Genomic DNA, 16,225 nt, shown 5'->3' on the forward strand with positions numbered 1-16,225 from the left:
AGGAGGCCCTGAGAGAAAGAGCCCTGAGGCTCGGCCTGTTAGGGCTTGCGACCTCCTGTGTGTGGAGGGGACAGGGACATGCAGGAGCGCAGAGGTGAGCAGGACCAGGGGACAGAGTGCTTTGCGGGCCATCGGAGGGAACTGGGATTTTATTTTAAACCAAAGGTGAGGCCGCTACAGGTTTTCAAGTAGGAGATTGACATGATCTGATTTGCACCTTTAAAGACATCACTTAAAAGATAATTCAACTTGAGATGGAGATAACTAATATGAGTGATAGAAAGCCACATGCATTCATTCGCGAGTCATGGTTTACCGGGACATGCTCAACCTGATAGCACTTCCTTCGTGGCTTTCGGATCAGCAGGCAGAGAAGAACTTATGAGTAAGAAGGAATCTTATCTGCCTTCGAGACAGCGCAGTCAGCTCATTCTGTGCCTGATATTTAAGTAGTTGTTGATAATAATAATAGGTGCCCTTTATTGAGCAGCCACCCCACGGAAAGAAGATTTATTATTTGTGTTTTGCAGTTGAGGCTAAAGAGGAAAGGTGACGACTTGCTCATGGTCAGCCAGCCAGTAAGTGGTAGTTTGATGCCAAAGCTGCTGTTTTAACCTATTCGCCATCAGGCGTTCCTAAAAAGAGAAAAGGTGTTTGGATCGGTGGTTCTGACCATATTCAAAGAGACACTGAAGCTGGGGTTTCTTTAACAGATCCTTAAGCAGTAGGAACATTTAAATGTCATTTCGGTGGAGAAATAGATTCTTTGGCCGGAGAAACTGTAAGTCTTGGTATTTTTATGAAGGAGAACAAACAGACCTTTATTAAAAAAAACTTGCTCTGGAGAGGAAGTGCATGGGAGGAAGCTCTCCGTCCCGGCGTATCTGGAGCGTGGCGGCCTGTAACCCAGGACAGCTGCTGCCGGGGTCCCGGGAGCCGCGGAGTTTGCTTGTTCAGGACCCGGAGCGCCCCCAGCACTGAGCCGCCTGGTCCCCCCACGGCCCCGGCCCCGCACCGAGCCCCTGTCTTAACCCGCGGAGCCCGCCGGGTGCTCGCCCTCGGGCCTGGGCGAGCCTGGGGCCGGGGCACTGGCGTGGGGCTCCCATCGTTTAGGGGTCTGGCCGGACCCGCTCTGAGCGCTTCCTGGGCGATGCTTGTCGCTCCGCCCACCATTCGTGTTGGAAGAAGAAACAGGAAAGCAACTTGCCGCGGACAGGTCCCGGAGCGGGAAGGGCCCCCTCCCCCCCTCCCCCGTTTCCCCTCTCCTCTCCTGTCCCCTCTCCTCCTCCCCTGTCCCCTCTTCTCTCCCCAGTTCGGCTCCGACACGCCAGCCACGCCCCCGCCCGCCCCCGGCCTGCCATTGGCTGGTCCGAAAGACGCGGGGCGTTGTCGGATTGAATGGGAGCGCCTGGCGCTCGGCGCAGGCGCAGAGGGAGCGGGAGGGGCGGGCGGCGCTGCGAGACCCCCAGGCGGCGTGAGACCAGCGGGCGGCGAGGGGAGCCCTGGGAGCTCTGGCTCACGTGACCGGCCGGAGGCGGGGCCCGGGGCGGGGGGCGCGCGCCGGCCGGCGGAGCTGCCCCTGTCTGGCCTGGTTCCCGCGGCGCGGCGACCGGCCCGGGGGAGGGGACGCCACCCGTCAGTCGCCCGAGGCGTCCGCTGTTGCAGCGCCGCGTTCTCCGCGCTCTCCCGACTCGCCGGCCCGCGGGAGGTGAGTGGCGAGGGGCGTCTGAGGGCGCCCCGCGGAGGGAGGTGGCCCGGGGTGTGGGTGCGGGCGGCGGGTTCTGGGTCCGGGGCCCGGAGTCCGGGTCCGGGTCGGGGCGACCGCCTTTGTTCGGGGCGGACCGCGGGGACCCCGGGACGACAGCCCGCTGCGGTCTTGGAGACTTGAAAGTGCGAGGAAAGCGTGACAGTTGCGCTCGCCGATGCTTTAAGATAAAAAGTGGAACGGGGGGCAGTGTGTCCTCGCCTAGTCCGAGTGTGAGCCCCGGGAGTCGCACCCCGGCCGGTTGCCTTCACCTGTAGCCGGGCGGGGCTCCGCCGGCGGGTGGGTTTGTCAGACACCTGCGTCCCCCTTCATCGACGCCACCTGTCGATCCGCCTGGGCGATGGTGATCGCTGCGGGGTGTCGGTCAGCGCGGGCTGTCCTGGCGCGGCCACAGGTGCAGCCGCGTTTTCTTGTTCGATCCGTCGGACCAGGGTCGTTTGAAAGCAGCGGGAGAAAACGCGTGAGGACAGACGTGCTGCCTCGGTGCGCAATTTCCCCCGCGGAGAGGCAGGCGGAGGGGGCCCCGGGCTCGCCCTCCGTCCGCGGGTGGAGGAGACGCCGGGAGTGGGGGTCAGCTCGCCCCGAGCCGAGCGCAAGCGGCCGCCGAGGGGAAGGTTTAGGCCGGTAACCGCCCGGGCGCTGCCCCCGATGCTGACGCCCAGGCCTGCTTGTCCCTCTGCGGGAAGCAGCGTGGGTTGATGGTTGAGAATCGAGTCGGCAACACGCGGGGAAGGTCGCTGCTGGTGGCCCGTGTGTGGAGAGGGGCCGGGGAGTGGGGACCCGAGTCCCACCTGCGCCTCCACACCCTCCCCGGGCCCCGGCGAGCTCTCTGGCTGTTGTTCACACGCGGACGGGAGCGGATACAAAGTGCAAGTCCTGGGACACTGTGGTCGTGGCGTTTCCCCCTCCAGCGGTTCTCAACCTTCTGGCCCTTTAAATACAGTTCCTCTTGTTGTGACCCAACCATAAAATTATTTTCGTTGCTACTTCATAACTGTCATGCTGCTACTGTTATGAATCGTCATGTAAATATCTGATATGCAGGATGGTCTTAGGCGACCCCTGTGAAAGGGTCGTTCCACCGCCAAAGGGGTCGCGACCCACAGGTTGAGAACCGCTCCAAGCCCTCTTCGGCCAGACCTGCGGTTGTGTTTTCTTCTGTTATTTAATCAGCATTCGGTGCTGCACGTGTTATATTGTTACATAAATCTCAGACTTGGTACCAGGCTAATGGCAGCAAAGATAGGATATAGCCTTTTTACAATGGCCTTGTTCTTAAGCATAAAGCATTTCTAAGATTTACTGAAAAGATGAAATTTTGTAATTAGTTCTCAGGAATTTCAAAATCGAAAACCTGCCACAGATTTAGACTATTCTAAACCTAGTCTAATGGCCGTGTCCTTTTTAAATAACATTAATAGTAAGTAACAGTAACTATTCCGATTATTGCTACTGTACTCGATCAAGTACTTTTATTAAGTACCAGAGCCAGGCCCTGGGTTAGGTGCTTAACAAATCCTGTCTCATCACAACACATGTTGCCTGAGTATCATTATGCCCAAACCTCCTCTGAGGGTCCAACCAGCTTAAAGCCTTGAAATGACTAAGTCACTGCTGGGATCGGACCAGGCCTGGCCCCGCACAGGCTGCATTGTCTCTGGATTCCATCTGAGGGACAGAGTCCCGTTTGATGCCTGCAAGTGCTGTGCTTTGTTGTGAACTGGGCAGAAATCTTCTATCCTTTTTTTTTTTTAGAACTGCTTTCTTTTTTTTTTTCAATACCTTATACACCACATAAAATTTTCAGTATCCCTTTTAATCATTTTTATGTAGTGCTGCCAAAGCGAGCACTTAATCATCTTTATAAAAAGAGTAAAAAAAATATGTTTTTCCTGAGTTATTTACATGACTATGAATGCACTCTTTACTGTGGAGACGAAATATGTTAAAGTATTGTTTTCTCAATATTATAGGATTCTTTGCTACTTTATAGTTCAGTTCTTCCCAGGCAAGAAGTGAAAAAAAAAGTTCGTGGGATATCAATTATGTGCAAAGAATTTGCTTCTGGAGTTTTTGCAATGTCTTTTTAATTATTTTTTTGTTTTTATTGATTTCAGGGAGGAAGGGAGAGGGAGAGATATATAAACATCAATGATGAGAGAGAATCATTGATCGGCTGCCTCCTGCACGCCCCCTACTGGGGATCGAGCCAGCAAACCCAGGCATGTGCCCTTCACTGGAATCGACCCCACCCATCAGTTGCAGGCTGATGCTGTACCCACTGAGCCAAACCGGCTAGGGCTTTGCAGTGTCTTTGCCTGTCTCCCTGCCCTGCCCTGTATGTTGCTGCCAGGTTATCGTCCTCACACAAATCCAGCTTTGCTATTCCTTTGCTGAAAAAATGATAAGGTTCCCCATTATGTAAATGCAAGGCCAAACATGTGCGTCAGCCACAGACATAGTCAGAGTCCCTCATAATTTGGTACCTTCTCTGACTTCCCTTGCCCTGTGCCTAACCCAAAGGGCCTGTCCTGGTACACATTCTGTGTTCCCTCCTCCTGGCTTTTTTGGAGCCATTTCCTCTATTTTCCTAATAAGGCCTGTCCTCCTTCAAGGTGCAGTACAGATTTTATTTCTTCCAAAAAGCGTTCCTTAGTCCTTTTTTACTCAGAATTAGTCTTCCCATATCACCTCATGACATTACTGAGTTGAATAGAATCATTTTTGCAGAGAAAGGTATAACATTTGGGAGGAGAAGAGAGTTATATTTTCCTGTGAAAAATTCTAAATTCAAACTCTATAGGGATCCCATTTAAACACTTGGGATTTATTTCTGCTTAAAAATGTATTTGAAAGCAGTTTTGCTTTGTTCAAGTCCTGTTAAGAGAACTGATTTATTGTCACTTATTAACTTAAGAACAATGCTCAGTTGAAAGGACCACTTTTCTACTTCACTGTTGAGTTGTTCACATGTGCATTTTAATAATTGATTTAAGCTGATGGCTGACCAGCATGGGTAGTAGTAGGTGGCTGTGGGCCATATGCTCTGGTGACTTGATAACCATTTTTTCTAAAGTTGTGTCCTCCCCATTGTTTACTAATAAGTGTTTCTCTTTTTCTGGTTCGGTCATGTCTTCATAAGACCTTTTAAAATTTTACTTCTTTGAACTTCTATTAATTGCCTCATGTTTGTCTGGTAATTTGTGTGGGCCCTAAAAAGATAAAAACAAATAAATTTATATTTATAAACAAACAATTACATACAGTACATACAGATCAAAAAGGGTAAGGACAGCATATATGTAGGGTTTTTTTGTGTGTGTGTGTTGTTGTTTTTTTAGAAGTTGGGCTTAGTGTGAAAGGCCAATGTTTGTGGATTGCAGACATTTTCTTGTGATCCCCTGTAACCTCAGAAGCCACTTGGGAAGCACTAGACATGTAATTGGCATTGATGAAAGCTTAGAGTGTCTTTTGTTAAAGTTGTCTTTGCGTCTTTTATAACCTTGATATTATAATACTTCTATGTATCCATAGAATTTTGTGTTTATAATAATTAACTAGAAATCTCTTTCCTGCCCAGCCTGCGTGGCTCAGTGGTTGAGTGTTGACCTATAACCCTCTGTTCTAGCTTTAGAATTGGTTGATCCACTGCTTTTACTAAGTGTTTGCCTTTGTCTGTGAGAATTTTCTTCTTTCCTATATATGTTTTAAAATATATTTTTATTGATTTCAAAAAGGAAGAGAGAGAGAAATACCAATGATGAGAGAGAATCATTTATTGGCTGCCTCCTGCATGCCCTCCACTGGGGATGGAGCCGCAACCCCAGCATGTGCCCTGGCTGGGAATCGAACCTCGGCCTCCAAGTTCACAGGATGACACTCAACCACTAAGCTATGCTGGCTGCGCTCCTATATTTTCTTATTCATATTTCTTATCTATTCTTAAAGAAGTTCCTTTAACATTTCTTGTAATACTGGTTTCGTGATGAACTAAACTAGTGATAAACTCCGTTAGCTTCTTATTGTCTGTGATCACAATTGGAAATCTTGTAAGCTCTCTGCTACTGCTTGCCTTTGCCTCTCACATCCCAATGGCACTGCGTCCCTTTTCTCCAGGTGCTCTGAGCCGACGACAGAACCAAGTACCAGCCGTTCTCAGACCTGACCTGACTTTCTTCCGACATAATTTCCCACATCTGTCATATATTCCAATGTCAGAATATTTCTTGCCTTTAACTGGCTTCTTGTCGCCTCCACACTAGGACCACGTCTGAACTTTCTCCTTGTTGGACTTTGCTTACTACCCCGTGCTTTTTCCTGTGTCTTCTCACATTTCTCTGTGTAAACTTCCTGCTTTTACCTTCCTACTCTGGATTTTGCACGGGCTGTTCCTTATACTTGTCATCTCGTTTCCACTCTATCTTTCAGATAAAATGTAACTAGAAATAGAAATTTGGATTCTGCAACAGGCCATATTTTAGTTCATCTAAAAGTAAGTCTATTTATAGATACGTAAGTTGACAGAAAATAACCAGTCTGCTAGGGTAGTTACTTGAGTTAATCAGAAGTGGGTATTTGGGCATCCTACTTTATTTTATTTATTTATTAAAAAATATTTTTGTTGATTTTTTACAGAGAGGGAGAGGTATAGAGAGTTAGAAACATCAATGAGAGAGAAACATAGATCAGTGGCCTCCTGCACACCCCCTACTGGGGATGTGCCCGCAACCAAGGTACATGCCCTTGACCGGAATCGAACCTGGGACCCTTCAGTCTGCAGGTGGATGCTCTATCCACTGAGCCAAACCAGTTAGGGCTTATTTATTTATTTTAAAATATATTTTTATTGAATTGAGAGAGGAGGGGAGAGGAGAGAGAGAGAAACATCAATGAGGAGGAGGAATCATTGATTGGCGGCCTCCTGCATGCCCCCTACTGGGGATCGAGCCCGCAACCCAAGCATGTGCCCCTGACCAGAATCAAACCTGGGACCCTTCAGTCCACAAGCCGACCCTCTATCCACTGAGCCAAACCAGCCAGAGCCTGAGCATCCTACTTTATTACCCTACTAGAAGCCCGGTGCATGAAATTCATGCACGGAGTGGGGGTGCCCTCAACCCAGCCTACATCTTTTCCAATCTGGGACCCCTCAGGGGATGTCCGATTGCCTCTTGCGATCTGGGACCCCTGGCTCCTAACCGCTCTCCTGCCTGCCTGATTGCCCCCAACCTCTCTGCCTGCCTGCCTGATCACCCCTAACTGCCTCTGCCTCGCCTGGTACCTGGGACCCAGGATTCCCTCCTCTGGCCAGTCTCAGGCACCTAGGACGTGGGTTTCCCTCCTTCTGGCCAGCTGCAGGCACCCAGGACCCAGGCCGGCTTTGCCTGGGCCAGCCGCAGCCGCAGCCGCAGATGACCAGGGGCAGGCGGCTTTGCCTGGGCTGCAGCTGCAGCTGCTAGCGCCCGGGACTGTGGGGCGGGCGACTTGTCCCTCTCTTGGGCTGCAGCCTGGCTGGTCCCCATTACTCTCTCACGAGCTCAATTGTGCCTGGCAGGTCCCCATTCCTCTCTCACGAGCTCATTTGTGCCTGGCTGGTCCCCATTCTTCTCTCCCCAGTGTTGAGTGCGCCATTACCACCTGATGGTGTGAGGACGTGACAACTATTTGCATATTAGCTCTTTATTATATAGGATTCTTACTATGATGTGCATTTGTTACTATAAGCTGTACCCTGAATTCTAATAGAGAAGAACTTCATTTTAAAATAGAGGATGTCCCTAAAAATGTGTACACACTTGAATAATTATAAAATTCGTGTTTATTAACATACAGTTCATTTTCAAAATGTAAAAGAATCTAATGAAACAAATACTTTTTTTTTTTTTGTCAATGCCTGTTTTTAAACTGGTAGCTGTTCTGGTCCAGGCACTGCTGATAACACAAAGCAATGGGATTGTAAACATCAAGAATCATTTTATTGAGTATTGATTCTTCAATTCATCAGCTGTTCCTGGTTTTATACTGTAAACTTTTTTTTTTATGTATCCCCCATAAAAAATGTCCATGGGGTATTTTAGGATAAATTATCTTTGTTTAAAGCTTAGTCTGGCTTTATTATTTCAAATCAGTTAAACCTGAAAAGGAGTGATAATTTAAGTGAGTTCTCAGCTGTTAAAGTGTGTATACATTTTTTTGGGGGACACCCTGTATATTCTTGATTCTCAATATTTAGCCACACTCATTGAAAAAGAGTTCCTTTATCTGACTTGAAACATTACAACTGAAAGGGATTTGGAGAATTTGAGTATTGTATCTTAGAAGGAATTATTAGGATAAGAGAAGTTTAAACGAATTTAAATGATCTCACCTAAAGGCAAGAAAAGTCAGTTATATCTTTTTGTCTGATGGGTGTTTCCAGTTTTTAGAAGTATGTACTTAAATGAAAGAATCTAAACAAAAGTTACGGGCATTTGAGTTGAATCAGAAGTAGTTTAGATTAGTTGAAAGTATTACAAAAGACGTAATGTAACTGTCTACGGGCCAGCCATGGGCAAACTATGGCCCTCGGGCCGGATCCGGCCCGTTTGAAATGAATAAAACTAAAAAAAAAAAAAAAGACCGTACCCTTTTATGTAATGATGTTTACTTTGAATTTATATTAGTTCACACAAACACTCCATCCATGCTTTTGTTCCGGCCCTCCGGTCCAGTTTAAGAACCCACTGTGGCCCTCGAGTCAAAAAGTTTGCTCACCCCTGGCTATCCCCTTCTCCCCCATCGCCTAGTTTGCACATATGTCCTTGTCATGGAGTAAAGCAGGCCTAGGACTTGTTTACGCAGGTTGTGTACCTTGGACAGTGCCCGGAAGTCCAGTTGGCTGTAGGACAGGAGTCGCCTTTTTGACTCCCTAGTCAGGTAATTCCGTGTGAGGCAGTCAGAGTTATGCACTAGTTGATCTTTCTATATGGTTCTGTCAATTTCTAGGGTATGGAAAAGATTATTGCTTTCTCTTCATTTCTCCACAGTCAGACAAAAAGACGCTTTGAGCTAACTGTTTTGTTAGCAGTGAGGTTTTGGAGCATTGTTCTTTAAAACCTGGGAGATGCTATTAAGGATATATGTGTTCCTTACAAATTACAGGTTATTAAATCTTAATAGAGGTTGGAGGTTAAACTTGATGGTTTCTTAATATTCTTTCAAAACTCTAATTTCCATTCCATTTCCTGGTCGTGTCATTACATTTTCTTATCCTAATGGACCATTCATAATTTAATATCTGTTGCACATTTTATTAGTATTAAACTGGTAAACGAATAGATATAATAGATGTAGCACTAAGATATAAAGTATGTGTTAAAGTATGACATGGATTTGTTAACTCCATGCAATGCAGAGGATGAATGAACACATTGTTACTAAATTGGTCAGAGAGTTCTTACAACACAAATCATTGAATCAAGAATTGCTTGTTTGTTCAATGAGTAATTTTAAGATAAGAACTGTTAATTATGGAGATTGTAATGTAAGAGTGATTTTTTTTGAGGATACTCTTCTTTTGAGTATAATTAAACCATATTATAAATTGTCCCAGTAAAATGGTGAATAGCATTCTTGTCTTCTTGCTTGTTTTATTTTTAAAATGGTTCTTTATGAAGTCTTTTTTCCTTTAATTTTTATTATTTTTATTTAAAATTCCCATCCCCTTATTCGATCCTCTTTGGTAACCACCATCATCATCTCTATGAGTCTGTGTTTGTTTTGCTTATTCATTTATTTATTTATTTTAGATTACACATATAAGTGAGATCATGTGATATTTGTCTTTCTCTAGTTTATTTCACTTAGCACAATACCCTCTAGGTCCATCCCTGTTGTCCCAAATGGCAGCATTTTATTGTTTTTAATGTCTGAATAATATTCCATTGTGGATATATACCACATCTTCTTTATCCATTCATTTATTGATGGATATCTAGGTTCCATATCTTGTCTATTACTAGTCATGCTGCAGGGCACGTAAGGGTATATATATACACACACACACACACACACACATACATATACATACATACACACACATACATATATTTAAACTAGTGTTTTTTCAGTCTGCAGGCTGACGCTCTATCCACTGAGCCAAACCGGTTAGGGCTTTAAATTAGTTTTTATTTCTTCAGTTAAATACCTAGAAGTAGAATTGTTGGATCATATGGCAGTTCTGTTTTTAGGGTTTTTTTTTAAATTCATCTTTATTGTTGAAAGTATTACAGATGTGCCCTTTTTTACCCATTGACCCCTCCACCTGCTCCACTCTATTTTTAATTATTTTAGGAATCTCCATCCTGTTTTCCATATGGCTGCACCAGTTTACAGTCCCATCAACAGTTTTCCATAGAGGCTCCATCAGTCTGCATTCCCACCAGCAGTGTGCGAGGGCTCCCTTTTTCCACATCTCCGCCAACACTTGCTGTTTGTTGATTTATTGATGGTAGCCATTCTGACAGGTGTGAGGTGATATCTCATTGCGGTTTTAATTTGCATCTGTCTGCCCCAGCCAGTTTTCTCAGTGGTTAGAGGCGTCACCCGGCAGACTGAAGAAGGGTCTTGGGTTTGATTCTGGTCAAGGGCACATACCTCGGTTGCAGGCTTGATCCCGAGCTCATTTGGGGTGTGTGTGAGAGACAACTAATCAATATGTCTCTCTCATATCAATGTTTCTCTCTGTCTGTCTTCCCCTCCCTTCCACTCTCTAAAAATCGATGGAAAAAATATCCTTGGATGAGGATTAACAGTAACAAAAACTCTCTCTCTGATGATCAGTGATGTTGAGCATCTTTTCACATGCCCGTTGGCTTCTGTGTGTCCTCTCTGGAGAAATGTCTATTCTGTTCCTTTGCCCATTTTTAAATCGGGTTGTTTGGTTTTTCTGGTGGTTAAGTTGTATGAGGTTCCTTATCTTTTTGGATGTTAACCCCTTATTGGATGTGTCACTGGCAAATACCTGCTCCCTTTCAGAAAGTTGTCTTCTTGTTTTGTTGATGGTTTCCTTTGCTGTGTAAGACCTTTAATTTTGATGCAGCCTCATTGCCCGAGGAGACATTTCCCCCCAACTATCACTCAGAATGATGTCACAGAGCTTACTGCCTCTGTGTTTTCTTCTAGGAGCTTCAGGGCTGCGAGTCTTAATTTAAGTCTCTGATCTGTTTTGGGTTTATTCTGGTATATGGTGTAAGAAGCTGGTCCAGTTTTATTCTTTTGCATCTGTCTGGTTTTCCCAGCACCATTATTGAAGAGACGGTCTTTCCCCGCTGTATATTCTTGCCTCCTTTGTCATAGATTAATTGAGCAGATAGCGTGGGTTTATTTCTGGGCTCTCTGTTCTGTCCCATTGCTCTCAGTGTCCGTTTTGATGCCAGTACCACCTGAGAGGGGAAAGAAAGATGATGGGTTAGGTTGACGTGCCAGGAGACTTCAAAGGCAGTGATATGTTCTGTGTTTTGGCCCTGGTGGTGGTATAGAAGTGTTCATTGGGTCATCCTACCATACACATAGTCCCTAACTTTCTTTGTACCTACTCAATAGTAATCAAAACATTTTAAAGGCCTTAATGAGTTCAAATACAATATACTTTGAGGGCAAATGAATACAAGTATAGCCTAAATGTCAGCACAAATATCTTCTTTGAAGAAAGAAATTTGCAGAGTTTAGAATCAATTTGTTCAAATACTAGTAATTATTGAATTTTCATTTTACTTGTTAATAGTGGTTTTTAAAAGCTTAAAATATCATACTTTTGTTTTTAGATAATATACATATTCTATACTTGTTTATAAAAGAAAATATGACATAAAATTGTATTTCAAGCCAGTTTAAAATTGAACTTGAGAGTAGCTCTGAAATAAGCCTCATGTGCACCCTTACTTAGAGGCTCCTGGCAACAGTCAGGCTCAGCTCTCTTTTCTCTCTCTCTCTCTCTCTCTCTCTCTCTCTCTCTCTCTCTCTCTCTCTCTCTCTCCAAGAGGGCGACTGCGCCTTGTGCTGTGTGACTAGGCCCAGCTTGGGATCACTTCAGGTTACTCTCTGAAAACAGGACTTCAAGCAAAGCATTTGTATTCCTTTTGCAGAAATGTTGCTGAAGTGCTGCTGAAAGGGCCAGAGATGCCAGGATTTGGGGCCCAGTGAACCTTAAGCTGCCTGACACTGACCTCCTTTCACTGTTAATAAAGAAGAAGCAGCAGCTTAGCATGCGTTAACGCCAGTTTGTTCCTCTGCTAACCGGACACTTTGTGCAGCACGTCTACCTCGCACAGGACGATTGGCCCAGAGTAAGATAGTTTCCCAGTGTACGCAGCTTGTAATATGCCTCGATGGAGGAGAGTTTGGTGAGCATGAGGGAAGACCATTCTTTTCATGTTCGTTACAGGTAAGAGCTGCTTTCTTCCTGGGTGGTTTTTCATCCTTATTTAAATATGTATTTAACTCTGATCATTTCAGATTTAACTTTGAAAATATTCAAAATATACCAGCCATAGTTAGTATCTCCTATAAACACCGTTTTCTTTTGTTGTGGTGGTTGTAAGCTTTTATTTCCTTTCTGTAGGAAAATGGTGTAGAGACCAATTATATACTATATAGTTTGTTTTCTGTTGTTCTGTGGAAGAGTTTATCAATAGTTACTTTATATTTTTATAACTCTTTCTATGATGCAAATATAAAATTGAAAAATATTTCTAAATCTTTGGCAGTAAAAGATGGATTTTGTAAGTGGTCAGCTGAATGACCTCATTTTATGTTAAATTTTAAATGGTGATCGTTCTAAATGAGCTTTTTTAAAAATGGGAATTAACATTGAAATGTGTGGGTACTTTTCTAAACATGATAAGCTAATAGCCAGTTTAATATTTAGTGATAAAATATTAATGACATTTCTGTACATTTGGAAACAAAGCAAGCATATCTGCTTCATTATTACTTAACATTTATTCTGGAAGTTCTGGTCATTGCAGTAAACTGTAAAATAAACACAAACATAAATATTAGAATGGAAGACATAATTTTTAGTAAGGTGATTAGATACCAATAACTTCTTTATCAAAACTGTTACAAGTTGCCCAGCAAGTGTGTCTCAGTGTTTGAGCATCCACCCATGAACCAGGAGGTCACGGTTCGATTCCAGGTCAGGGCACATGCCCGGGTTGCAGGCTCAATCCCCAGTTGGAGACTTGCAGGAGGTGGCTGATCAATGATTCTCTCTCGTGATTGATGTTCCTATCCCTCTCTCCCTTCCTCTTTCTGAAATCAGTGAAATTAAAAAAAAACCCAAAAACCAAAAACCCAAAAAACAGAAAAAGAAACGGTTACAAGTTAATGTTAAATAAATACGAGAACATTCAGCAATGGACATTCAAAATCTCTAAGGAGTGAAGGTCTCTGCTGTGTTAACACACGTTTAGGAGGCGGGGTGGGGGGTGGGGGGGCTGTCCTGGGGCGGATGGCTCACGCTAGGGCGTGGGGCGAGGGAGTTTGTACAGGTAAGGGGAGGGCATCTTTACTAACAATAAAAAAGTTTCAAATAAGAGAAAACGGAAAGTATTCAACATGATTAAAATAAGCTTTTAATACAGGGATTGCCCTCATTCCACCTTTTGGGGCATAGTTCCAGAAACCTCCTCCCGCGCTGTATCCAGTGTGGAGACTTGCCAGTTTACCTCCTGTGTTGCTCAGATTCATGTACCCATCTGGACCCGCTCCCCTCGCCCCCACTGCTGTCGTCGTCCCCCTTCGCCCTTCCTCTAGACCCCCATTCTCATCCTCTTGGAGACCATCCTTTAAATCGGCCCTGAGGCCTCAGTCTAATCCACAGGGCTAATCCCTAGCTGGCTCCTTGTCCCTGCAGGCAGAGCGAGCTTACATGGACCGCGGGTCTTCCGTGTCTGCCTCTGCCTGTCCCTGCACCCCGACTTCCAGGCCTCACCTTGCGCTCTGAGCTCTGTTCCCCGAGTGCGTGGTGCTGCTCCACGCCAACAGCTAAGAGCCGGCTCAGAGATCTCCTCCTGGAAACCGCTTCCCCTCTCTGTGCTCCCGTGCGTCTGCCAGCACCATGTGGCAACACGCAGGTGTCTGCTCACATAAACATGTCGGTGTCCTCCTCCCTGGCCACTCCTTGTTTGGCCATTCGCTCCCTTAGGGCAGCCATGCCTCGCATGTCCGCCGGCTCAGTTCACTCGATGGAATGTCCATTGAACTTCATTGGACACAACCATCAGGTGGACCTGGTGAGATGCTTATCCGTCTTGCTAAAGGTTCCCAAGAGCGGTGTGCCCCTTCACTCTAATGAATAAAAGCACATCCTCGGGTGCAGGTTTTTTAAATGAAAAATAAGTAAATAAAATTGTTTTCTGAGAATAGTTTGTGGTGACGTGAAGTAGTGGGAAGAGCTGGATTCGGAGACAGATGGATTTCATTTCTCAGCTTTGCCTCTGTCTGAGCCTGAGAAGGTCACTTACACTGTCTGGCGGTTCCCCTCTGTAATAGCTCAGAGGGTTATTTTGAGAATTGAATTGGATATAATATGTAGTAAAATCACTTTTAAAACGAAGTTACAATCAGAATGTAAATCAAGATGATTTTGCACTGCTTTTCCCTTCTACAACATAAACTAGATAACTAGATATATGTGGCAAATTAAATGGATGGAAATTGTGGGGCCAAGCCAGGACTGGCCATGGAAAATGTGGGTGCCCAGTGAGCACACACGGGGCGGAGCTGAGGTCTGGAGACGCGACAACCACAGAGACAGAGCACGCCTGACGCTGCAGAGCAGGCTGGCTTTGAGTCTCAAGTCCTGAGTCTTTCTTCTTAAATAGCGTGTGAGCCCTTTGCAGAGAGAGTCAGACTTGGACATAATCCGCATTAAATCTTCTGAAATGAGGCAGCATCAGTGATCTAACCTCTTTTGCTTTCGTTGATGTACTATGAACTCAAGAAACCAAAATTAAGGAGGTAGAGAAAAAACCTAACATGGAAGGAAAGTTAAAAATAATATTAAAACATTAAAATGGAAAAATGAAAATGTGAGGTTGTGCAGAAAATGAGGACTTATAGCTGTCGTGGTCAGTCAGCAAAAGTGAAAACATTTCCGATTATTTATGGTTATTAGGCAGGGCGTGGGGAAGAACAAAGGAAACTGTGGGATGGGTTTCAACGGGGAGTGTTCCTGGTTTGCCTTCTACTCTGGGTGTTTTCATTGTTTTCAGCCCAACTGGTAAACAAAGGAAGTAATTCTATTCTCTCGCAGAGACCGAGAGGATATGAAATTACTTTCTCTGTTACTATTTAATGATCTTCTAAAATATTTACAAACCAACCTGCCTTGACTGTTTTGCACTGCGATGTAGTTCATTGAAGTCTTGGCGATTTTGCCAGAATATTGGCTTCTTTCTAGTAAGATACACGAGCCATAACGTGTCTGGGATGAACCAGAGGCTAGTGTCTGGGTCTCGCTTTCAGGCGCAGGGACTGAGGTGCCTTCCCGGGCGCTCACTCGCGGATCTCAAGGGCAGCCCCACAGCCAGGTGCTGCGCTGTTCCCAACGGGAACCCTGCAGAACACTTTTTAAAACCGTAGCTCGTATGACGCCACTCAGCCCTTAGCCAGGTTGTGTTCACTGCACCGTCGTCCGGACGGACAGCTCAGTGTGACGCTGTGTACGGGTAAGCTCAGGAGGCCCGTATTTGTGGTGAAGACACTGATCGGAGGAGACGCCTCTCTGTTTTATGTGGACACCGTGATGAGCTTCTAGTTTTTCCCTTCTGCCTGGTTCCGCCCTCTCCCTGCCTTCCGGTCAGCAGCCTCCTGGCCCCGAGCTGCTGGTGTGCTGTGTGGGACCCTCCCCCTGAAGTAGGGGCTGTCATCAGTATCCCACTGATTGGCGGCAGGGCGCTCTTTCACCAGTACCCTGCCGATGGCACATGGAGTGGGCTGTGTTTTTTTACATACAGCTTTTTTATTTGCATGCTTGGAGCTATTATGTATACATTTCCTAGCAGTGAAATTGCACTGTGTGAGTATGTAGTGTCCCTAAAAATGTATACACACTTTAACAGGTGATAACTCAATTTTAAAAATAAAATGTATTTTAAGAGAAAAATTAATATTTATATGTAAAAAGATATTTTCTAATTTTTCCCCTGTGATAATTCTTAGAAATTCAGTGGTTTCGGTATTTAGACAAAGACAACTAGTTAAGGCACCTCATCTAGCGAAAGAACCTTTCATAAAAATCACATTTTTACACATTACTACTTCGCTGACTCACTTCTCGTCACACACAGAATACTATACCAGTAACCTCGTAAACATTAAACAAAACACTTTTTCTTTTAGGAACTCTCTCATTTTCAAAAATATGGTTCCAAAGGGCAGTTTTCACTTGTGATTTGAAGTGGCCTAAATGTAACG

At 45.0% G+C, this 16,225-nt stretch overlaps 1 protein-coding gene and 1 long non-coding RNA gene across 2 annotated transcripts in view; one reads left to right on the top strand and one right to left on the bottom strand.

Moving 5' to 3' along the window:
- The first annotated feature begins 1,611 nt into the window (after positions 1-1,611).
- Positions 1,612-16,225, top strand: part of GPSM2 (G protein signaling modulator 2) — a 36,929-nt gene continuing 22,315 nt past the window's right edge. Inside the window, exons 1-2 of the mRNA XM_081112025.1 lie at positions 1,612-1,708; positions 11,890-12,188. Of these exons, the coding sequence (XP_080968151.1) occupies positions 12,133-12,188 (56 nt within the window). The 5' untranslated portion in view covers positions 1,612-1,708; positions 11,890-12,132. The remainder of the gene's footprint in view (positions 1,709-11,889; positions 12,189-16,225) is intronic.
- Positions 9,913-16,225, bottom strand: part of LOC308533864 — a 29,233-nt gene continuing 22,920 nt past the window's right edge. The window contains exons 4-5 of the long non-coding RNA XR_013997129.1: positions 12,738-12,775; positions 9,913-11,187 (exon numbers count right to left, since the gene is read on the bottom strand). This is a non-coding gene — a long non-coding RNA (uncharacterized lncRNA). The remainder of the gene's footprint in view (positions 11,188-12,737; positions 12,776-16,225) is intronic.

This window comes from Myotis nattereri (genome assembly GCF_964212035.1).
Source record: "Myotis nattereri genome assembly, chromosome: 18".
In the NCBI taxonomy this organism is placed as follows: domain Eukaryota; kingdom Metazoa; phylum Chordata; class Mammalia; order Chiroptera; family Vespertilionidae; genus Myotis; species Myotis nattereri.